This window comes from Pan troglodytes, chromosome 21 (genome assembly GCF_028858775.2).
Source record: "Pan troglodytes isolate AG18354 chromosome 21, NHGRI_mPanTro3-v2.0_pri, whole genome shotgun sequence".
In the NCBI taxonomy this organism is placed as follows: domain Eukaryota; kingdom Metazoa; phylum Chordata; class Mammalia; order Primates; family Hominidae; genus Pan; species Pan troglodytes.
The window spans coordinates 26,937,928-26,962,751 of record NC_072419.2 but is presented as its reverse complement, the minus strand read 5'-3'; the positions used below and the strand labels follow the sequence as shown (position 1 = coordinate 26,962,751).

General features: G+C 42.2%; 1 protein-coding gene across 17 annotated transcripts in view; it reads left to right on the top strand.

Moving 5' to 3' along the window:
* RALGAPA2 (Ral GTPase activating protein catalytic subunit alpha 2) overlaps positions 1 to 24,824 on the top strand; it is a 326,217-nt gene that overhangs the window by 281,153 nt on the left and 20,240 nt on the right. For all 17 annotated transcript variants that reach the window (XR_010154291.1, XR_001712145.4, XM_063803184.1 and 14 more), the window contains one exon: positions 22,519 to 22,640. Coding sequence is in view for 15 of the 17 variants with exons in the window: in XM_063803184.1 (XP_063659254.1) it covers positions 22,519 to 22,640 (122 nt within the window). In the remaining 2 variants the exon portion in view is untranslated. The remainder of the gene's footprint in view (positions 1 to 22,518; positions 22,641 to 24,824) is intronic.

The window sequence follows — 24,824 nt, the reverse complement described above, 5'->3', positions numbered from 1 at the left end:
ACTCCTGCATCAGCTTCCCAAAGTGCTGGGATTACATGCATGAGCCACTGCTCCCAGCCTCTAAGAGGAATTTTAATATAGTCCTCTACCCAAAAAGATGAAAGGCAATGGCAGACTGCTTTAAAACAAACACATCCCATCCAGAACGTGGTCATCTCCTCCTGGTCTTCACTTCTGAGCATTTGGCCATGCTGGTGGCCTCCGTCTGTTTTTAGTGTTAGGATATCAGAGGCTCACCTGCATCCATTTCTGGTTGTGGCTGAAACAGTCCCCTGCACAGCTCACAGGGGACTGAGAGTGTTTCTGCTTGCTTTTAAGGTGCTTTTTACAATGTTTTCCATCTCATCAGGCTTTGAACTTATTAATTTTAAAATCCAAGGCCTCGTTGCTGACTGTGGATTTTAGCTCTGCACTTTTCCCGGGACCCCCACAGAGGAACTACTGGCATTTTCCATGAGTTCCCATGAGAGGCCAGTGTGTGTGGCTATGAGCAACTTTTGTTTGGGAGTGACTAACCATGTGTATTAAAATTTGTTTTATTTTTGTCTTCATTTTGCTTTTATACACTTTATTCCTCACTGCTGGACCTTGCTAAATTACTAGAGCTTTGATTTTTCAGGGGCTTTTTCAGGCCCCCAGATGAACAAGTCATGGACTTCCCAGTACATCACCACCCCTTCTCCCTCTTCTTCCCCACTACAGATAGCTTACAACTGCATGCCATGTCTGAGTACAAAGAACATGGCCAAAACCTTCATCTACATGGCTGTTAAGTGTACTTTACTATATAAAATACGTATCATGCAGTATTTTGTTATTTGATCTACTTTCTGTTCTGATAAATTTCGGAATTTCACTGATGTATACTGGATTTTGAAGTATTTTAGCACTTGTCTGTTGTGTGGTGAAGCAGAGATGCTAATCCTGGTCCTTCATGAACATTGTCTTCATCTCACAAAAACATCCAGACTATCTCATTTATCAGGTGACCTTGTCTCTGTGGTCCTTTGGTCAAAGGTCTTTGTGGTCCTTTTTAAGTAAGGGCTTATTTTAAATGAGCTGAGTAGGTTTGTTTGGGGAGTACTTATACTTGTTAGACCTCATCTGAGAAACATTTCAGCCTCATGAGATAAGTCAAACTGTTGGTGCAGCTTGCACAGAAAAGTACTGCATTTTTAGGTTGCATTTGTATTGATACCTTACATCAAAGAGCTTATTCCTGTTTTCTCACAGTCTAGCAGCCTCTGGAGATATCCTGTGCCTGGCTGCAGCTTCTCCAAATCCCCCCAGCCCCTTGCAGGGTTTGAGTGCTCCTCCTAGTTTCTTTCTCTCACCTCTTTTAAGATATTGTATGAGAAGCCCCTCCCTGCCCAACCACCTTTTTGGGCTCTGGCTAAATTACTAGGTGGAACCATATGAAATTGCTAATGTTGGTTTGCCTATCACCTAATCTTGAACTCGGAGCCTTAATTTCTTCAGCTATAAAGTGAGAGTAACAATACTTTCTTCATAGGATTTTGTGAGAATTATTCAAGATAATTTGGGCACACGATTGACTGGCACACAGTAGGACTGATCATTATGTCCGAATGGAGAGACAAATGGATAGAAGTGTTACTAGATGTTTGTTGGCATCACATGAAATGACCCAATGGATTGCCACTAAATTTGCATAGTCATTCTTAAAATGTAGGCTCTTTAGAATGGGGAGAATTCACTTAGGAGATGCTTGGTGCTCACCAGCGAGCCAGATGTGCACCTCCAGACAGCTGGAGTGGAGGCTCTGCCCGTGCACCAAGTGCCGCTGGGCAGTCAGATCAACCAATCACTTTCACGTGGACAGCTTGAGGGTGGACAATTGCAGAGTTGGAGTATTTAATGATAATGATGATTCTCCCTGGTAAAAAGAGGAAGCGGGCTAGTTTTAAAAAATATTCAGAAATGAGGCTATTTGGAGAGGTTAGAATTCATTTTTTTTCAAAATCATTCTAAATAAATAAATAGTTTTTTGTTTTCCCATGTATGTATAGCATGGTGGAATGTATTTTCCAGTGTTTCCGAATATTGAAATAGTCTGCTATTTAGTCTCTCTCAAAGAATCATTAACTTTACATCAAGATGTTCTAAGGAAATGCTGTGGCTCTTGTTTTTAATTTTCTTCCACTCAGGGGGATTAGGTGGCATTACCAAGTGATTTAAAAATCCAGGTAGGTGCCTTTAATTTGTGCTGAAAAAATCCAAAAGCTCATTAAGTGACTTGCTGAAATGAATATACACGGCGCTCACCTTTGAAAAGGTTAGCACCGTCACGAGCTCAGGGAGCCACTGCTTGGTCACTCTCGACCCTGCCCTTAGTTGTTTAACCCATGGTAATCACCTGGTTTGTGACACCAGGCAGCTCATTATAATCAGCAAAGCAGAGCCCTGGCAGCCCTCCACTACAGGCACAATGAGACAGTCACAGTCTTGGATCCGTCTCTGTAGAAAATGTGCCTACGTGTTTTATTCCACAGTGGTCGGGTCATCAAGGAAAAATAAACATAGCTTCCTCTCATGAATCCTGACAGTGAAGACGATCACCAGCCTTGGAACAACGGTGGTTCCTATTTCACAGTCCTTACTGTTTCTCCCACCAACTGCTTCTTTAAAAAATTACATGACTTTAATGACCAAAATATAATTTATTATTAGTTACAAGTTAAGTGATGTATAACCCATTTATCTCTCCCATTAAGTCTGTGCAAGTAATATTAGTGGATGTTTCTCATTGAAGATAGCCCCTACTTCAACTTTGCATAGAGGAAAAACCCGGGACACAGGCCTCTTGTAGACATTATTGCTGCATAGAGAGGTGCACACATTCTGTAGAAGTGACATTTGGAACCATCAGATAATAATTGCATATATTTATGGGGTACAGTGTGATGTTGTGATACATGTATACATTGCAGGTTGATTAGATCAGGCTCATCAACTATTACTTCACATACTTACATTTCTTTGTGGTGAGAACACTTAAAATCTACTCCCTTTGCAATTTTGAAATCTATAATACATTATTACCTGCAGTCACCATGCTTAATTTTTTTGCATATTGCCATCCTCCCATCTCAAGGATAATTTTAGAGTAATTTATTGCCAGTTTGCAAATTGTGCCATACATTTTAAAATTATATAAAGCCTGGTGCATGTTTAAGTTTTGGTTTTCTCTTGCATCGTCCATTAAACCTGTCTAGTCTTTGAAATGTCCTCCACCTGCCTGGGATCCTCTCCCTCTGCCCAGAGCCACTTTCCAAGGCTGTGTCCAGGGCTTTCTGTACAGATCTCTGTGCTGTGGCACCCTTCCTTCTCCCTCTCCAGCCTCATGCCTGGCTGCCAGACTCACCACCATGCATTGTCAGCCTGCTGTCTACCCTCAGGAGCCTCCTCGCTTCCCTAACAGCAGTGTCAGTCTAGACTCCAGCCTCTCTCCAGTCCTACTTCTTAAGGAGCCCTGTGTTCCCCAGTTCTCTGGGCATGGCTTCTTGGGAAATGCCCCATGATGTTTTCCTCCTGCCTCCCCCATCACTCCTGTTCTGGCCTGTGTAGATTCCACTCAGTCTCAGAGCTACGCTTCAGGGGGACTCGCTCCACAAAGCCCCCAACCACACCAAAAGGGTATAGCCATTTCCTTCTCATGATGCCTTGCACATTTGTTCACACCACCAAGAAGCCCTAGGAAGAGTGTCCCAAAGTCATTCCTGTCACATCAGTAGTATGCTGGGAGACGATAGGGACCATGAGTTACGTCTTTATGTCCTCTATGAACTCACAAAATAATTACTTCTGATTGAAAATATATAGAGGCATTTAAAAAGTTCTCTCGCTCATGTACTGTCCTTAACCTTTGGGGTCTACGTAGAGTATATACTGAGACCAGGTGATCCCAGTGATGTACATACGTGATGTTTCATGAAAACAGTGAGATCTTGTGTCTGCTATCAACATACAGACACAGGGAACTCCGAAAGGTAAAGGCAGTAGAGAAATACAAAGGAAATTTCTCAAGTGACATTTTTAATATTCACTGGAGATGAGTGAAAACAGTTGAAACATCAGTCTACAAAGTAAATCACCAGTATACTTGATCAGGATCAGAACCTGCTATAGGTAGAGGCAAGTTTCCATCATGTAAAATGACTACTGTCCTTATCACTGGTCCCTGTGTTTCTGTTTTTAATTGAGAAAAACACTTCTCATGAAATATTCCCCCACCTGTTGGAGGAAGCATTCAGGCCATGGGACAAGAAGGTGATGTGGCTCTTTCCCATAAAGGGAAAGATCTTGCTGCCCTAGGCCTCCACAGGGCCCACAACTTTGAGCCAGATGCCTGGCCACGGTAGTCAGTGATTGAGTGGCACTGAGATCCAGGCCTGCCCTTGTGTCCCTACTCTGGAATGCCAGGGCTCTACTCCATGTTGCTGTTTTGCCAGCTGCTCCCTGTTAGGTTCCACTGACCGGGTGCCACTAGGTCCAGCAGCTGCTGCTGTGATCTTGAACAGGCACACCTGTGGCATCATTCCCCTCACTGCAGCATGGTCCTGCAGATCAGCCCTGAACCCCCCTTTCACAGATGAGGGGATGCAGGTTCTGCAGGGCAAACTAGTTGCCTAAGGTCACAGGGCCAGGACTCAGAGGAGTCTGCATCTGAACTCAGGGCTTTGACTTCAACCCTGCTATCTGTGATGACACATGGAATATCAGGCCTGAATTTCTACCTTCTTTTTTGTTCAGAGTCATTGCACAGGTGCTTCTACCCTCTTCAGGGTTTTTGAATGACACCAAGTGGCACATAATTAAAAATAAGGATTTATCAGAAATGGTTCACCCCCTTGGAAGACAGCAATGAAAGAATGACAGTTCATTCCTGTTCCTCTCAGTGTTTTGATGATGGTGCAAAAGGCCTTTACCGTGAGACGCTCTGCTCTCCAGTGTTGAAGCATGTCACGACTTCAGAAGCCATATCTGGCACCAAATTCACTCTCTCTTTGAAAATGTCCATTCAAAATAATTAAGAAAACTTTAGAATTTTGTACTGATTGTCTTCAAAATATCACTAGAAATAATTGCAGAAAGATAATTTTTGTGTAAATGAGGTCATGTAAATTTTTCAAATCTTGCTGCATGAAGGAAAGAATCAAATTAATGTAGTTTATTCCTCTAAATTGTAGCTTCTTATGACAATTGTACAGATAATGATTTAGCTAGAAAGTCACCATTTATTCCAGATTAGCTATAAAAATGGCCAGTTTTCTGCTACTCTTGGTTCTGGGGGGAGAAAGAAGAATCTAATTTATCTATCGTTATTCTTCCTGTTAGCACCAAACAACAATGTTTGTGGATTAATTTAGCACTGCACATTGCAAGCATCTTAAATAAGTTTGAAAGATTAAACTGAGACAGCATAAGGGAGTAGGAAGAGGCCAGCATGTGTAACAGATCGCCCTGGGTTTGAGTTTCAGCCCTGCTCATTGCTAGCTGGGTGGTCTCAGAGCATCACTTTTGTTGCCTGTCTCTGCTTTATCATATGTGGTTTGAGTTTTGCAGGAGGACCCAATGGGCTCTTGGCTACAGAGAGCTTCATGAGTGGCAGCCAACTGCACCAACATTGGGTAGCTTGTTTTTATTTCATAGAGATTGTCTCTTTTATTCTAAGTGAGATGTTGCCCCAACAGAACTCAGGCTAATTATAGTGTAATCTCACTATGATGGGTTTTAGAATCCTCCAATATACTATAATACTCAGTACAACATTTGAATATTATAGGATCAAAGATTTAGAAGAGGACTGAGATGCAAGGAAGTACTTTCCTTACATCTGAGGAGAGAATAATGGATATGTAGGAGGCACTTAGTAAATATCAGATGGAAGGGTTCGTGAGTAGATGGGTGAATGGGTGGGTGGGTAGATGGATGGATGGATGGATGGATGGATGGGTGGGTGGGTGAATAGATGGGTGGCAGGCACAATAATGGGAAGAAATGAGGGATTGAGAGAAGATGAACCTGGGCTCTCTGATGTGGATGGGCCACCACATTTGGGATCATGTCCAGCCTCCTGGCCTTGGGACCAGTGCTACAATTCTGCCTCACATATGAATTGTGAGGATCATCTCCATGGCTCTTCAAATAAGATACAAAATGGCTCCAAAGGACATTTTCCTCATCTGGGTCATGTCTCATGCCATTAATATAAAACTGCTGATTTAATGGAGCTGCTTTTGATCTATCAAGAAAAGACATACCAAATTCAATTTGGCTATTTTTTTTCTAAGAGTAAGTGTCTTAATTTGCAAGAGAATGATTTGATTATAATTTTAAGTAATACTGCAGTTATATTTTTAGTCACGAAGATGATATCAAGTGACTCTATGAGGCTTAAATGTGGAAAGTCCCAGAGAATTGTGTGGGTTGGGAATTTTATCTTTAACAGCATTGGGGGCTGTTTCTGTTATTTGTATATTTTATGAGTTTAGGCAGAATAGATGGGATCTGTTACAAGGAATTTTGCATATAAAATATAAAAGCAGACAGTTTTCATTGAAGAGTAAAGTAGAATTATCCCAGAATATAAAGACATAAAAAGTTAAGATAAACACCCATCATTTTTTTCTGAAATTTTATTTTTAAAGCATGTGTTATTATGAGAGAATTTCTAATTCTGATCTCTCTTCTGACTGCAGCAGACTTTTTAACCTGAATTCCTTCTGCCTTACTCTTAAAAGTTGAAAAGATTTAGGTACTCAGAGGTACCTGCTGAAATGGAGTAGAAATGTTGAATCTGTTGTTCAAATGTCAGACTCAGGAAGGACCAAGTATCTGCTCTGCACTTGATGATATATGTTGTCCAGCTACAAAAGAAAATACCCCTTACAAAAAAAAAAAAAATCTTTTTTCCCTTGCACAATCCATCCTGGGCCAGATATAGTCATAGCTCAATAGAAAATTGCTTTCCTGTTACTGGCAACCTGTGCAGTCACTGGTATGACACTGCCTCATGTCGAGTTGCAAGCCGAGGGGCCACTGCAGCAGGTGCACGGTAACGGTGCCCAGGAGCACTGGAGGACATGAAGGACACACACGGCGCCCAGTGCTGTCCACCACCACTTGAAACGGGGCACCAGGACCAGGGGCAGGAAGACAGCAGCCCCTGGGCTAGCCGGTCAGAGGGAGTTCTAACGAAGGGATGAGTGACAGGGGAAGAGACATCTGCATGAATAAGTGCAGGACGCAGGGCTGATGTGCTGTGCTGCAGACGCTCCCACCCCGCAAGCAGAATGGCACACAGATGGGATTTAGTGAAACTGTCACTCCCGCCTCTGCTCTAACCCACAGGGATTTCTCTCACTGGCTTGTAAGAGCCAAAAATACTTGAAATGCAAGTATTGAAGTTTAATTTGCAGGAGAAAACACAGTAAGTTTTCTTTCACCTGAAGTTGTTGGATAATAGAGTCCCAACTGGAGAGAGTGGAAGAAGGGTTACAATTTACTCCTTCAGCTTTCTATAAAAACACCAGTGAGTAGATGGAACTGGGCCTTCTGCTAGTTGTGGCCTCACTAGTCTTTTCTCTTGTTGGGAGAATTCTGATCATAAGAGGCAGGGCCGTGACTGAGAGCCAGGCTCTCAAGTCAGGCTGCTGGTAGCATCTGAGAGAGGTGGAACAGATCACTTTTCCTCACTGCTCTTCAATTTCCTCCTCTACAAAAAAATTAGGATAGTACAAACCACAGGAGGAAGTTGTGAGGATTAAATGAGATAGAGCCTATAAAACTTCAACCCATTAAAAGCACTTGATCATTTTCATTGGCATCTTTATTTAAATGTAATCTTTGGTTGATGCAGCATCAGCAGAGGTGCCTGGCCGGGGGCTCACTTATGCTCAGGATGTAGTCTGATTCACCTGCTGCAGACCCCACACCTGAAGGGCTGTCAGAACAGGGACTTTTTCCTTTGAGGTGCACTCGTAAAAGGGCATCCCGTATGCTGTCTGTTGCTGATGATCTCTGAGATTATGTCAGTGACGATGCCTGAACTTCACACTTGAGCCCTGTTGCTTCTTAAGCCTTCCTCTAATATCATTACAGTGTTTCCCTTCCTCACCCCTAAGCAGAAGCATCACAGGGCTGTATGACCACCTTATGGGGTTCTCAGCCCAGTGCCCTTCAGCCAGAGACTCGTTAGCAAACAGGTGGCTTCACTACCCCACTCAAACACGTAGACCTTCATCAAGACTCATTATTTTCAACAGAGCTATATGTGCATATTTTTTTCGTTACACAGCCTAGAACCAGATTAGCAGAAGGTGTAGAACAGTACAATTGAGCCTGTTATGAAACCAGAGTAAGTCATTCCAGCAGCCCGTGGGAATTTTCATGACCAATCTTGACAGCAAACATAAAAATTTCAAACCACACTATGTAAGTCACTTATATATACTTCCTGATCATCTTTATTTTTTTTAACCTAACAGTGAACCAAATGTTAGAACAGATGTAAAAGGAGTAAAAGAGGTGCTTTTGCCCTGTGGCTGCTCAAAACTACTTTCCATAACATTAATGAGACCCATATTCTCCACGCTCATCTGGTCATTCTGGTTGCACAGGACCAGTGTCTGTTGAGGGGCCCAGCCATGCCTACAGATGGAGCGGCTCTTCAGAGTGCTGCAGATAAAGACATGCTCCAGGGCCGTTTGTTGTGATGGCTCAACCCTTGTGTCCACTTAGTGTAGCTTCTCCCTAAGTGAGCCAGTTGCATCACATACTGTTATGAATAGCCAGAAATCAGTTGCTTTTAATATTAACTGGCCAACATACTTTTGCTACTTCTGATCATGAGGGAGCTTTGTGTTATTAGAATTCCCCCAAATTTCCAGTTAGGTTTCAATAATTGTGGCATTATTTTTTTTGCTCTGATAGGTCTGTGGGGTGTATTGAGTTTCAAGTGTGGGTCAGCAGTAATATTTATCACTCAGGTGTGCTTTGCAACCCAGCGTACCACTCAAGCAGTCTGAATCGGCCAGGAAGGCCGCTTGGCAACCTTCACATCAGCTTCTTTCCTCATTTTGTAAGTCACTTTCATTTGGTAAACCCCTAACTTTTCTTGGAGTTTCTTCTTGACATCTGATAACTTGGTATCAGATGAATATCTTCCTGGAAAACTGAGATGCCTTTAAGCTATTAAAATTATTTCATAGAAGCATAGAAATACTATTTTCTGCTTCCAGAGGTAGTGATATTTATTATTTTAAAACGCACAGAAGAAAAAACAAATATAGCTAAAATTTTGTAAATACCATGAAAAGGAATTATTTCCCCAAAATTGCTTTCAGAAATGAAAAACAAAGAAAATCTGTACACAACTTGGTGCAAATACTTTGGACCACAAAATTCAGTTGTGTCATGCCTGAGCCTAGTCTGATTTCATGTGGGCCTAAGAGATTGTTATAACAATTAAGAATGTCTCAAAGGAATGGATAACCAGAGTATCTGCTATAGATGTTTTCTTATACTTGTCAGTTTCGTTTACTTATTATCTATCGTATATCATATATCATGATCCTATTTAATTTCTAGAATCAACCTAGATATAAACTATTCTGTAGGCCAAATGAAAGTGGCTTTTGCCTTCAAAATAGAATGGTTGAAGAGTAAACATTGGATAATTCAATTCAAATTATGTTGCACTAAATAGTACCTGTAACGTATTTTATTTAATAATATTTTTTTCTCTTAGAATCAGTGATGACAGAACCAGAGTTTACAATTCATGTGTGTTGCTCTTTAATTGTCTACTCTTTTTATACTTTGCCACAAACAGGATTTAAGACATTTAGAGACAGTTCTGCATTTCTTCTTTTTTTTTTTAATTATACTTTAAGTTTTAGGGTACATGTGCACAACGTGCAGATTAGTTACATATGTATGTATGTGCCATGTTGGTGTGCTGCACCCATTAACTCATCATTTAACATTAGGTCAGTTCTGCATTTCTAATTATTTTCCGTTTTGTTGTGACTTCATGGATATTAAATGCCCCAAAAATGTCAGCAGTGGTCCTTTCTATATTAAGGTTGGGAGTACATTTTTTAGCTTCTAACATATGATGTCTTTAGGACGAGTGAAAATCTGTGAAAGAGAAACACGGTTCAAGTGACATTGACTCCCTTCCTCCCAGAAATCAAGTTATTGGCGTCAGCATGGCAGAACTCAGGGCTTCTATTGTTCATATTGATTCGTCACTTTTTCAGTCGTTTTCATCATTGAAGTAGCCTGTTGAATCTTTTCTCACTCAATTTGACAGCACTTTCTCTAGACTTGAAATAGGCTGAATGACTAATTTTCTTGTCACTTACATTTTTACTGATGTGAGACTTTGAGCGACGGTGTCACGGGGCATTTTCTCACTTGGTGATTTGCAGAAGGTGAGGTGCTCTGGGAGAATTGGAGAAGATGGAAATGGAAAATGCTATAATTAAGGATGTGCTCCTTCACAAATCAATCCCCTGGGAAGAACTGATTTGAACATTTCTAATAACAGTATAGTCCAAATCCATTGCATGTGTGGAGCGCCTCGGATTCTAGGAGGGAGACCTTCAGCTCCCTACGCCGGAAGGACATGGGAATATGAGAACAGACCATCTCCAAAAGTCTGTAATTTAATAGCCTGAAGAAAATCTTTTTCTCATTTCCATTTGCTCTTATCATTTCCTCAGAATTATTCTTAAACTTGGTTATATGGTATTTTCTTCTTTTTGAGCAGTAGTGGACTGCTTCTGTCCAGGAGTGTATCATTAGGGTTTGAAACTTAATCTAATATCTTATACCTCCATGTGTTTAATTTCCTTTTCCAAAACATCCATTTTATTTGGTTACATGGTTGAGTAAAGTCATCCTCTTTACCTGTTACCAGGCTGTGACATTTACTTTCAATGATTCATTTATTTGTGGCCTTAAACAGTCCTAGAATTTAAATTTACATTATATTGAAAGAGAAATAAAATCTTGTGAAAATGATGTATGGCTTTAGGATGTAACTGGCATCTGTTCCTGTCTTGCTCATTATGGAATTTTATCCATTTGTTTAGTTATTAAATGCGACCTGAGCACACCTGTGGAGCATGTGCCTTTGAGGCAGGTACCAGGGAAGTGCATGGGAGCTGAGGCTCTGCAGGAACCCTACTGCTCCTCCTTCCAGATGCTTCTCCCTGGGATCTGGGAGATGGCTGTCTCCCGCTCCCTCCATATCCCTTGACTGCTCTTTCACTTCTGCCCACCCTCTGGTGGGGGTGGTTCCCCTTTTCTCCTTCAAGCTCATCTCCAAACCCATGACTCAGCTCTTCAGCTCTGGCCCAGGCCTCTCTGCTGAGTCCCAGTCAGCACTTCCCTGAAGTTGTCCCCCAGGAATCCCTTGGGCTCTTCAGACTCCTCCACTCAACCCTGCCCTCCTCCTCAGGTCCCTTTCTATCCCATCCTCTTGGTCACTTACACCTTGATCCCAGGGTTATGTCCAGAATCCATCTCCATCTCTTACCATCGGTGAGCACCCCAAGTCCAGATGGGTCTACCCCGCATTGTGCCGCTTCCTCCCCTGCATTGTCTCCCTGCCCCATTATCTCTCAGGCATAGATCAGGTCCTGCTGTTCATCTGTTTTAAAACCTTCAGAGATTCCCAGTTGCCACAGGCTGGTGTTGCTTCTTCCCTTCTGTAACAAGCCCATTGCAGTCTGACCAAGACCCACTCCTCATTCCCGTGAATCGCTCCACCCACCAGCTTCGTAGAGCTCGTTGTCCACTTGTCTTTCCATATAAGCTGTGAATGCTGTGAAGGACAAGACTATGTCTTTTTCATCGTCCAGCTGCTAGAACAGTCGCGGCACATGGTCTTCTGCTCTTCCTGTGTCTTCCATGCTTAAATGATTCAGCCACTATCTGCCTGGAGGGCTTTTGCTGTGCCAGGCCATCCTGCCATTTGTTCTCTCGTGTGTTCAGTGAAGATCTTTTTATTAACAGGCCTTCCTCACAATACATAGTGTGCACTGCGTACCACTAGGCATTTTGGGGGGCATTTTTTTTTTGAGACAGGGTCTCATTCTGTCGCCCAGACTGGAGTGCAATGCCATGATCAGAACTCACTGTAGCCTCAACTTTCCAGGCTCAAGCGATCCTCTCACCTCAGCCTCCTGACCAGCTGGAACCACAGGCATGTGCCATTAGAGACAGGGTCTCACTATGTTGCCCAGGCTAGTCTCAAACTCCTGGCCCCAAGCGATTTTCCCACCTTAGTCTCCCAAAGTGTTGGGGATTACAGGGGTGAGCCATTGCACCCAGCCTGGGGGCATTTATTTTATTGAGATATAATTCACAGACCATAGCGTTCACCCTTTTAAAATGTATAATACAATGGTTTTTTGTATATTCACTGAGTTGTGCAACCATTGCCACTTCCAATTCCACAACATTTTTATCACCCCAAAAAGAAACTGAATACCCATTAACTGTCATGCCACATTCTCCCCTCCCTCTGGCCCCAAGCAGCCACTGATTTCCTTTCTGTCTGTATTAATTTGCTTATTCTGGACATTTATATTAATGAAGTCCCACGATATATGGGCTTTGGCATCTGACTTCTTTCACTTAGCGTAGTGTTTGCAAAGTCCACCCGTGTCAACAGCAGGTGTCAATACTTCACTCCTTTTTATGGCTGAATAACATTTTATTATATGATATATTACATTTTGTTTATCCATTCATCAGTTTGCAGGCAAGGGGGTTGTTTCTGGTTTTTGGCTGTAAATAATAATGCTCCTATGAACATTTGTTGGCAAGTTTTTATGTGAACATTATTTTCAGTTCTCTTGGGTATTGAACTTCTAGGAGTAGAATTGCTGGATAATATGTTAACTTTTTGAGGAACTGCCAAACTGTTTTCCACAGTGGCTGCACTTTGTTTGTTTGTTTGTTTGTTTATTTTTGAGACAGAGTTTTGCTCTTGTTGCCCAGGCTGGAATGCAGTGGCGCGATCTTGGTTCACCGCAGCCTCCGCCTCCCGGGTTCAAGCAATTCTCCTGCCTCAGCCTCCCGAGTAGCTGGGGTTACAGCATGGACCATCACACCCAGCTAATTTTGTATTTTTAGTAGAGACAGGGTTTCTCCACGTTGGTCAGGCTGGTCTCGAACTCCTGACCTCAGGTGATCCGCCCACCTCAGCCTTCCAAAGTGTTGGGATTACAAGCGTGAGCCACTGCGCCTGGCCTGTGGCCACACTTTATATTCCTACCAGCAAGGTATGAGGATTCCAATTTCTCCACATCTTCTCCTCGTCCTCACTGGTTATTATTATCGCTTGTCCTTTTGATTATAGTCATCGTAGTAGACGTGAGGTCGTATCTTATTCTAGTTTTCATTTCCATTTCCCTAATGACTTGTGGTGTTGAGCATCTTTTCATGTGTTTACTGGCCATTTACATATCTTCTTTGGATAAATGTCTATGCACATCCCTTGCCCATTTTTAAACTCGGTTGTCTTTATTGTTGATCTGTGAGAGTTCTTTATATATTTGAGATACAAGATCCTTATCACTTAAATGGTTTGCAGATGTTTTCTCCTATTCTGTGTTGCCTCTTCACTTTCTTTGATCACTACCCAAAACATTGCTCAAAAACAAAAACGTGTTATTTTCTTGTGCATCCTCTATACCAAAAGCGGCCAGTAATGGGGAGCAGCAGAAGAAATCAGCTAATTAATTTCCTAGTTTTGTAAAATATTCTTAGCCATTCCTTCTCTGAGCTCAGACTCTGCCACAGTAGGGTCTTTTTTTTTACTAGGTTTAAAATGCATCCGTGGGTGTATTTTACACATTCGAAACAGGGTAGTATTCCTCAATCCACAGCTGCTGTTAACTCATCTCATTTTTATAAGTATCTGTGAACCCAGTATCTGTCCTGTGGGAGGGTCGTGCCTGACTCCTTGTGTGTAGCGCCTCATTCTCTGCCTCACCGGAGAGCCTGCTTCTGCTCCATTTCCTCTTCCCTCCACGCCAGGGTGTGTGTGTCACCCAGCGTGGCCCTCTCTCTGCCATGCCATAGTCCTTCCTGGTTATGCTTAAGGTCATTCTCAGAAGTTCTGGTCATTTCAAGCCTGCAAGTAGCACTCTTACCTCTTCCACATGCCCAAAAGTTGTATGTCATCCACTTCTGAAAAATGCAAAGAATAAGTAAGGTATTGAAATATTTGGACAAGCCCATTGATTGAACGTATAGATGCCAGTCAGCCTTGACCTCTTCCAAACTAGAGGACACTCAGGACCCTCCTTAGTGGTGCAGTTCCTCTAAGGGCAATATAGCAACTTAAGTGACATCATGTTGCTTCCTTGCCTCAAGCCATTCAGGCCTCCTGTGCCCAGGCCCAGCCTGTCTTTCAGCTGCACCTCCTGCCACCCTCTTACTACCCCATGGCTCCAGTCTCCTTTCTCCTCCTGAAGTGTCCCAACTTCTTCCCGCTCATGGCATTCTCTGTGCCCGAACTGCTCTTACACTCCTTACCCCACTTCATCCCTGCTTGGTTAGCTGCTTCCCTCCCATCAGAGACTTCGTTGAGCTTATCTCCCTCTTTCCTTCCTGGTACTGACATAATGACAGTTTGCCTTATTCCCTGGACTTGTCCTTTAACTAGTGTTCGGTCTGCCTCCCTGCTAGAATGCAGGATTGCTGGTGGCAGGAGCGACATCTATCTTGTTCCCTGATTACATGCCCATTACCTAGCACAGGGGGGCACTCGATACATATCTCTTGAATGGATGAGCGCTTGAATGAAGGTGGATTTGCTTTTTGAAAATAGCACAGCCACTTGAGATCCAGTTCTCTGAGCAGACTAGGATAATATATAGAAATCTATGCTTAAGCCCATGAATATATGTAGTATTCTGACCATTCTCAGATTCAGCTGGTTTTGTCATTCTTAATGCATAGTAATTCTAACAACAGTAATTTTGTAGAAATACATTTTTATTTTTTGGAGCATTATCCCCCTCCCCTACAGGTGGCATTCGTATCCATGTTTGATTTGAGCTTTTTGAATCCCTTCTGTCAGAGTTCCCCACAACTTTCTGAAAATTTTGAGCTCTGACATTCTGGTCTATTTCTGGAATGAAATCCCTAAAAATAGTGCTGTCTCTTTTCTGCTTTCTCTGTGTCTGAGTCAAATGGACTTCTTTGTGATCATCGTCAACTCTAACACCCAAACATAGACCTTTTATATCAACCTTCGACTTGAAGCTCATTCTGTCCTTCTGATGGGTGAGAAAAGATTCATTTGATTAGTGCTGTTTCATTCTCGCCAAATTGCCCATTTTTATTATGAAATATTTATATAGACTAGAAGACATGTCATTTACATACGTTCTAAGGAACACCAAAACACGTCCCGGTACTGACACCCACTTGCACCAGCCAATATATTTCAGACCCTCCCAGGTACAACCCCTCCACACCCAAGAGGTAATCCCAGGTTATTATTTCCTTGCTCTTTATCATTTCCTACATATGTGTGTAGCCCTAAGCAATATGTTTCACTTAACCTGTTTTTAAAATATATATAGGCCAGGTAAGGTGGCTTAGGCCTGTAATCCCAGCACTCTGGGAGGCTGAGGTGGAAGGATCATTTGAGGCCAGGAGTTCAAGACCAGCCTAGGCAACATAGCGAGACCTCATTGCTAGAAAATATTTTAAAAATTAGCCAGGCGTGGTGACGCATGTCTGTAGTCCCAGCTACTTGGGAGGCTGAGGTGGGAGGATTGCTTGAGTCCAGGACTTCAAGGTGGCAGTAAGCTATGATGGCTCCACTGCACTCCATACTAGGTGACACAGTGAGACCCTGTCTGTAAATAAATAAATAAATAATGTATAGCAATAGAATTGCACTCAATGTGTCCTTCAGTGACTGGCTTTTTTGGTTGAGCATGGTTTTCAGTTTTATCCTTATTAATACACATGCCTATAGTTCATTTATTTTCACTGCTATATAATATCCCATTGTGTGACTGCATTTATCCATGAATGTTAAAAATAGTTTCCTTTTCCTTTTTTGCTGTTGTCTGTAACATGTTATAAACATTCTGAACCAAGCACATATGTGCCAGAGCTCACATACTGAGGAGCGGAATTGCCAGCCTGCAAGCACGCGCGTCTGTTCTTCCCTGGATAAGGTCAGATTGCTCTCCCAAGAAGCCAGGCCAGTTCCTCCCAGCAGCAGGTTCTTGGGGCTCCTGTGACCCATGTCCTGTCTGACATTTGGCATTATTACATGTTCTGTGTTTGGCCACTCTGGGATATATAAGATGGTATTTTGTTGTGATTCTCATAATCCCTGATCATTAATGGTACTGAGCAACTTAATTGCCAGTCATGGTTTATCTCTTGGTTGCCCATCTTTCTAGTAGGTTATTTGACTTTCTCTTATGGATTTGCTTGGCGTTCTTCTTATATTCTGGCACCTACCCCTTGCCAGCTCTGAGTCGCAGATGCTTCCTCCCACGTTGTGCCTAGTAGTTCTACCTTCTTTACAGTATTGTGGTAAACAGGAGCTCTTACTTTGAATGTGGTCAGATGTACCAGTCTCTTCTCCCTGTGGTTCATGTTTTGGTTTCTTAAGAGATTTTCCATACCCCAAGGTCATAAAGAGTTTGCCCCATACATTCTTCTAAAAGTTTTTATCACGCAGTTTTGTAAATCTATGTATAATTTTACTTCAAATTGAACTCTCTAACCTCTCCTTACAAGTTGCTATTGCCTAGAATATATCTAGCTGTCTCATAGCTTAAAGCAATGGACACGAATTTCAGGCCTTCATTTATTCATTCAGTAAATATTATGTGGGGTGCTTGTAAGCTAGGTTGTATGAGTGACGTAAGAGAATAAATTTCTGTTGACATAAATTTGATGAACCTGACTCACATGGTGTCCTCAAGGAGTTTATTGAAGTAAACCATGGTCCCAAAAACCATATGTCTGTGTCCCAGTTCCTGGAACCTGTGAATGTTAACTATTTGACTCAAGGCTGTGTGCTGACATAAGTTAAGGATCTTGAAATGAGGAGATCATCCTGGGTTATCCAGGAGAGCAGTAAGTCCAGTGAGGAGTGTCCTTTATGAGAGACACATAGAATAGGAAGAGGCCATGTAGCCATGGAGGCAAAGAGGAGAGTCATGCAGCCCCGCGAATGCAGACAGCCACCTGGAACTGGAAGAAGCATGAGCAAAATCTCTCCTGCAGCCTCTGCCGTCATCTTGATTTTGGACCTGTGGCCTCCCAAAACTAGTGAGAGAATAAATTTCTGTTGTTTTAAGCCACCCAGTTGGTGGTCATTTCCAGCAGCCACAGAAAACTAACATAAGGAGGCTTAAGATGGTCATACGTGGTAGCTATTTAGCCAGAGGTTTTCAACCTTTTCCACACCCTAATGTACTCAAGGGATGGAACAGTGGCAGCAGAACTCGGGGACGCCAGAACTTTTGAGAGGGATGCGTGGATGGCTGAAGCGTCCCAGGTGGTTCTGAAACATGACATTCCCTCCTCTGCAGATCACTGCCATGGGAGTTAAGAGTCGTGAGAATGGCTAGCTCTGGGCTTGCTTGTGCCAGTGATTAGAGGCTGCATGAGTTCAGAAAGAAAACTGAGGTGGGTACGCAAACTGTTACAGCACACACACACTGATGTCAGGAGGCTGCCTGTGTCCGGGGCCACTTTGCCAGTCTGAGCATCATGTCCACTCTTGGGAAATTTAGAGAAGGTTCAGGCAAGAAGGGTTTCAAGGGTTGAAAAAATACAGTCTGCAACATAGCCTCTTACAAACAGTTCTCTTTATTTCTTTGATAAAAGAAGCTTGAAAGTGCTAAACAACAGTCAACAAACACATAGCCCGAATGAGTAAAAAGAAATTAAAATGGAATAATTGTTGTTTTGTTGTATTTTATAAAGTCAGCATGATCTGGGTATAGATGCAGCTTACACATACGCACTCAGGTTTACGTTGCGGGTTGATTATTATAGCTCACGTATATTTAAGTCAGTTGATTTGTCTCATTTGGAGTTTAGTTCCCAACCTCACACATGATCTTGAACTTAACACCATTTATTCTAGAATTCAAGATATTAGATGAAAGCAGTAAAGGTTAGAGGACCTGGGCTGTAGCCTTAATTCCATTACTGTGTCACTGTGATTCAAGAACATTTCTTGAACTCTCTGAGCTCTCATTACCTGATCGGTAAAATGGAGACCATAGGACTTCCCTGCTCATGAGGGTGTAGCCTAAAGGAGGTTTGCTTGCCATGGAGCCTGACACGGAACTCTCCTCCAGCTTACCTACTACATTCTTTCTGCAACAAAACCCTAGGCCCACATGGTAGAGGCAGGGAGGAGTCAATCCAGATTTATCGTGCTTTTCTTTTTGTGCTGGAACCCAGGTAGATGCTTCATATATAGGATTCTATTTAATCTTCCCAGCCGTCCTGAGAACAGGCGTTGGTGTCCCCATTTTACATTTAGTAGGACAACTGAGGCTGGAGTCGGAACCACTTGCCTCAGCTGTCTCACATGTAAAATGGGGACATCAACACCTGGCAGGGAAAAGGGCAGCTGAGATTCAAACCCTGCCTTCCTTCCACCAAAATACAAGCTCCTTCCTGACTGTCATGCTGCTACTGTCATTTCTAAAACCTAAAACAAACAATAATGAGAGTAAAGTTGGGGGACAGGTTCAGATTCTCAGATTCTTACAGCTCTGCAGATTCAGCAGGGTGTGTCTTGAGAGTCTCGAGAAGTTCTCTTGGAAATTTTTGATAAAATGTAACCAGTAAAGGCGTATAACCTCTTTAGTAAAGTAGAGGAATATTATCCATTTTTTTATTTTTTATTCTAGAGACAGAATCTTGCTATGTTGCCCAGGCTGGACTCAAACTCTTGGGCTCAAGTGATCCTCCCACCTCAGCCTCCTGAGTCACTGGGACTACAGGCCTGTCTCTTAATCAAAATTCTTGATAAAAATTCTTATGTGAAAATGTGAACAGAATGAGTGGCTAAAGAAACTGAGAAATGTCCAGAAGCCAAGATGGGTTTCTGGTCAGTAATTTGAATGTTCCCTGAATTGAGTAATCCAGGGGAAAACTGCTCTTTAAAAAAGTACTTTGTTGTGTGTGGCTTTTCATGAGATTAATAATTCAGAGCAGAATTAAAAGTTACACATTTGTTAGTAAACTTTTTAAGAGAACAAAAGGGCCATGGCTAGTATTGAAACAGGGATCGGATTTGTGACCTGGTGCCTCTTTCAGTGAAAGGTCTTTGACCGTCCAGGGATCGGCATTATTTCAGCATTCACTTCACATTTTAACATGTCTTACATGTGAAAAGCTTACAAGCATTTTGATGTCTAAATTATAAATGCCCTTTGTTATAGAAAGCAACCAGCATTGAAGCCCTAAGGATATTAGGTAAGAAAATGTCAGATGATACTGCTCCAAATTGCCCTTGCAATTAATTCAGTTAAGATCCCAGCGCTGTGTTTTTTATGGCTACTAAAAGAAATGATTTTTGGCACCCACAAGCTCCTTGGCTGTTTCTAAACGCTGCCAGAGCTAAGGGGATATTTGTTTTCTCTTTGTCAGGGTGTTTACATGCCCTGGCTTGGGCCATGAGCGAAAATGTATTTGATGATCTCCTGGTCTCACCCCAATCCCTAATGGATGTTTGTCTAAATGACAGCACCCAGTTTAGCACTGTTAACACTCCAGTTAGTGGGCGGGAGAGTGTGGGCTGTGTGTGACAGTCGGGGGCATGCATGGCAGGGTCAGGAACCTTCTATGAAGGAAACACTTCCTCCTCCAGGATCCAGTTCTGGAAGCACCTTTATGTTTTCTGTCTCCTACTGCCTTAATTTAGGAGTCAGACCATAAATATTCATTGAATCAGAGAATCTCACAACTTCATTATTACTCCTATAAATATAGTGCTGGACTTCCTCTAAGGTGCCCAGATGTCTCAGCCTTGACAAGGACAAGCTTGTGACAAGAACAAGCTTATGATAGTGCCATCCAGGATTGGGACGGTGGGCTGCCGTCTGGGGTCGGTTCATCTGGTATTATGCAAAACGTCCCTTTGTAGGTTTGATCATGAGCTTGATTAACATAGCCAGCCACTTTCCAGATACGTGGCTTCCGTAGAGCAGTTAGCAAAACACACGCATTTCCTTTTTGTTCACCATTGTCCCAAGCACTGTATGTGGATGTGTTGGACGCAGTGGGGCCTTTGAGGAAACAGCAGGACGATGCTAGGCAGAGCATGACAGGTCTTTAGAGGGACGTGCCTGCTCTAACCCAGGCCCACAAGCAGACGATGGACTGAAAGGGGGAGCCATGAATTGAGCGTTGACAGCGGGCCACGGCGGTCCAAAGGCTCAGGTGGTTGTCAGCCATAAGTTTAGCTCAGCTCTTTGAGTAATTTGTCACGCCTCGCTCAGCCCCTGCTGGGCCAGCACGTGCCAGCTTAGTGTCAGAGTGCCTGTTCGCCAGACGGCCACTCAGGCCTAACGTCCTGCTGTTCCCCGGACCAGCGGCTTGCTGGGGCCATGCACGGAGGGCCGAGCCGTGGCGACAGCCAAGTGCTGTGCAGAATAAGTGTGTTCATAATGAGACGTGAATGGCATTAGTGGGTCCCTCTAGAATTGGGCCTGAGCAGGCGCCTCTCGCTGAGGAAGTTTGGCAGCCTGTTCATTAAGGCGAGTCACCTGGAGTTCAGCCCACAGTCAAGAAGCCAGTTCAGGCTCATGCTGCCCAGGCCTTGGGCGGTTGTGCCCATCTATATAAAAGATCATAAATCATTAGAGGGGCCACTTTGGAAATCTTCAAACACATTTTCCTTGCTTGAGGTTGTATAGAACAAACTTACGGAGAAATTCTGGCAGCACGCTGTCCAGTAGTGCTTTCCACGGTGACAGGCACATCCTGTATCTGTGCGATCCAGTATAGAACCCCTAGCCACGTGCGGCTATTGAGTGCTTAAAATATAGCAAGGTGGGGGGAGGGGCAAAGCAACTGAATTTCAGCTCCTTAATTAATTCAGATTTAAAATGAGATATCCACGTGTGGCTTGTGGCTACTGTAGGGGATAGCACAGCCCTAGAATGCCTCTGGTCTCCTCATGGTATGAAAATTATCCTCTGAATATAGCTGAAGGAGTAGGGAGAGGAAGAGCCTGCATTTAGAGATCGGTGTGCACACTTTGCCATAAGAAAGCAGAAAAGTATTTGACCATTTAAAAACACGTGCTGTCTTGAAGGCTGATTGAAAGGACATAATTGTCACCAACTTGTATTTTTAAAGAGGCCATTTTGAAAAGATAGTTTGAAAATGTAGTGAGAAATGCTAGAGTTACTTTTCCTCTTCTGGAGCTGCCAATAATAAACTGATGGTGATCCACATTCCCTGTGTTCCCGGAGAATTAGCATGATTTTCAAAACGACTGAAACATGTCTTTTAACTTTTGCATTGATAATGAGGAAGGGGAAAATGAGACGTCATGCGGACTTCCCCAAGTGTTAATTCATAACGTCGTATGTGCAGTGCCTCCATCCATTGTCGGATTGTTCTGACGTTATCCTGTTATTGGAAGTGCATGATTCACCTTCTAAGGAAACAGAAGCCACACACAAAAGGGGAAGATTTGCTTTCTGCCCTGTGAAAGCCTGCCACACGCAGGGGTCCTATTAAGACAGCTGGAAAGTTGCTTCAGTGTGTTACGCTTGTAAGTTTTATTGGTGACTGGTTTTTGATTACACATTTGAATGCTGTGTGTTCCAGACTGCAGTTTTAATTAAAAGGCAGTAGTCTTTTTTTTTTAAATTGCACTGTGCACTCTTGGTAGATTCTCTGACATAGTAGTTCTTATTTTCCAGTGTTCACAGCTTGTCTTGGTTAGAGGCTCTGATGCCCCCTCAGAATCTATCTTCCTAGCCTTCTCTCTTCCCAGTAACTTGCATCTTCTTATTTTTAAGAAGCGTCTGCACTGTCGTATCACCAAGTTGCTTGAAGTATCAACTCATATGTCAGTAGGCTAAGAATGTTTTATCCACTGAAATAGGACGTAAAAGATCTACCACTGTCAGTGGAAAGAGATGCTATTGCAATCAGTATCTCCTGTTTTTGTTTAAATCAACCCTAATGATCTTATGATGTTATTCTGTAACTGTTGCTTTACATGTTTTTTAGTGTTACTAGTATTTAATGCAATTAAAGTCTAAGAGAAACTTAGGTCTCAAAACCAGAATTTGGGTATGAATTATGACTAATACTTAATTTTCTGCAAGATGGTAAAGAACCTGCAGGATACTTTTTTACACAGAAAAAATTGCACAACGGTATTAAAAGTGAATTCTGTCACTGCTCTGCATGCCACTTTGCACGTGCACTTGTTTCCTTAACCGATTACCGCAGCTATGAAGAGCGAGCTCTGTATCTCGAAGCAATAATTCAGAACCACCGCGAAGTAATGACATTCGAGGATTTCGCAGCCCAAGTCTTTTCTCCCTCTCCCAGCTACTCCCTCAGCGGAACGGGTGAGTGTCTACATTATTCTTCTCTCACGCGCTTAAGACGCATTCGAGCAGCAGATGTACACCTGTTTTTCACAGATAAATGCTTGCAAATTTAAGAAGAGCATTCTCCCTCTGAATCAACTAATGAATATCAAAAGGAATGATGACATTCATTTTAATTTGTTTTGTATTCGAGCTGTTCACTCAGTTCCTTTCTTCAGCTATCCTGTTAACCTTCAAATCTAGCAAGGTTAATGAACTTTTTCTCAGTAATGTGCTCCGGTTCATTCAGGAGTGTGGGTTTCTTGCTGAGCTGGGAATATGCTGTTTAAAAGCGATGCCCGAATCAGTGCTTACTTATCAAAAAAGAGTTCCTCACAGTGGAAGCCGTTGCTACTAATGCTAAATGGGGATTATGCTGCCGAGATTCGAAGGTCAGGGATTAATGCAGGAGACATGGAAGGACAGTGTCCCGGGGTCCATCATTACAGCAGTGCAGTGTGCGTGTCTCTCTGGAGTGGTTTGTGTCATGTGGACAAGCCGCCGACCGGAGCAGCACCTGGTGTGGAACCCGTTTAGAAACTAGCTTACAATAATTTTCATTTATTAGGGCCAGTGGAAAATTGTGAACGTTTCCATAGATTTCCTTGTTTTTAGGTTTTTATTCTTTTTATATTTCCAGTTTGGGGGGAAAAATACATGTATTGCCACTTAAACAGATTATATGATTACTGTGTGTTTCTTTCAAATAATAGAATTATTACTTGTAAATTTCTGCGTATAATTACAGATTAATTGCCTTTCAGAGAATAAATGGGATATTTAGCCAATGCATGTTGAGATTCTCAGTGAGGAGCTTCCTTCTTCTTCCACTGCTTTAAATGAAACTGTTAGAGTGCTTAATAGATTTCTAACCTGTGTCAATTGTCTCTGAACACTGCCTTACTTCTCCTATTCTGACTTGTTAACAAATATCTTATACACAAAGTGAAAAAAAAATTAAATCCAGTGAAATAAATCACTTACAAATAAAATCAGCCATGCATCATTGTTTAACATCGCTGGCCTCAATCCTTGCCTCTCAGAGCTTTGTTGGGAGATAAGAGGGAGAGGCACGCACTTGCGCAGGGAGCCAGGAGCAGCAGGCAGAAGGCTTGGGAGATAAGCAGGCTGGCAGAGGTGCAGGAGCAGCGCGATTTGCATAATCACGCCTCTGCTTCCTGGTGAGGCGTCAAGGAACACTGGGATGGCCTCTATTGATCTTTGTTGAACTGGAATACTAAGCAACATGAGAAAAGCTTATAACTTAAAGCTTTGATTAATGTTTCTTACATTAAAAAAGTGGAACAGCTGTGAATTGAATTCTTTTATACACTCTGCCAACGTTCTATCTAAGACAAAAAAAAAATTCGTTTCAAGGGAAATGAAGATTTCATACTCGGTCTGGCTAGAGATTTTAAATCGTTTCTAATTTTTCAGTGAAAGAACATGAGGGATCTGTAGCAAAGCTAATTTTAAAAAGATCTCATTCAGCTTCTTCCCACCCTCATGAGATTATTCCCCTCTTCGTGAGGACTTGATTTTTCAGTGCAGGTTGTTTTTTGTTTTTTGTTTTTTGTTTGTTTGTTTAACTCTTGAGAAAGCTTTTTACTTCTTAAAATTAAACACGTAAATAATAACTAGATGTTTTCATTCCTTAACTGTTACATTCTTAAGATTATTAAGATATTATCAAAATGAATAATGATGGACTTTGTTTTCTATGTATATTTTAGCCTCTGTATAAACTAATTTGATCTTTTCCAAACATCCATAATTATTTAAACCAATAGAAATGCGTGAGATTCTAGGAGCAATTTGAGTTTTTAAGAACTCTACTTGGAGAGGATTGTCAATAGGCTTCTTCAAGAACGTCACATTTTTGAAAATTGCTTAGCAGAATGAAGATTCTGACAGCATGTGAGGGTGGGCATTGGAACTCTTCTAAAAGGAACGTGAAACCAAACATGGAATATCAAGACAAATGCTACTCCCTCCGCTTTTCAAATTATTAACATCAGTATTACATTTCATAGTGTTCATGGTTTAAGGAATTCAGTGTTGAGTGGGAAAAATTTTTATACGTCTATCATGCCTATCCTTAAGTGTGATTTTTAAGTCTAGGCATAATGTTCTGTTTTAATTCTTTGCATATCTTCTCATAAC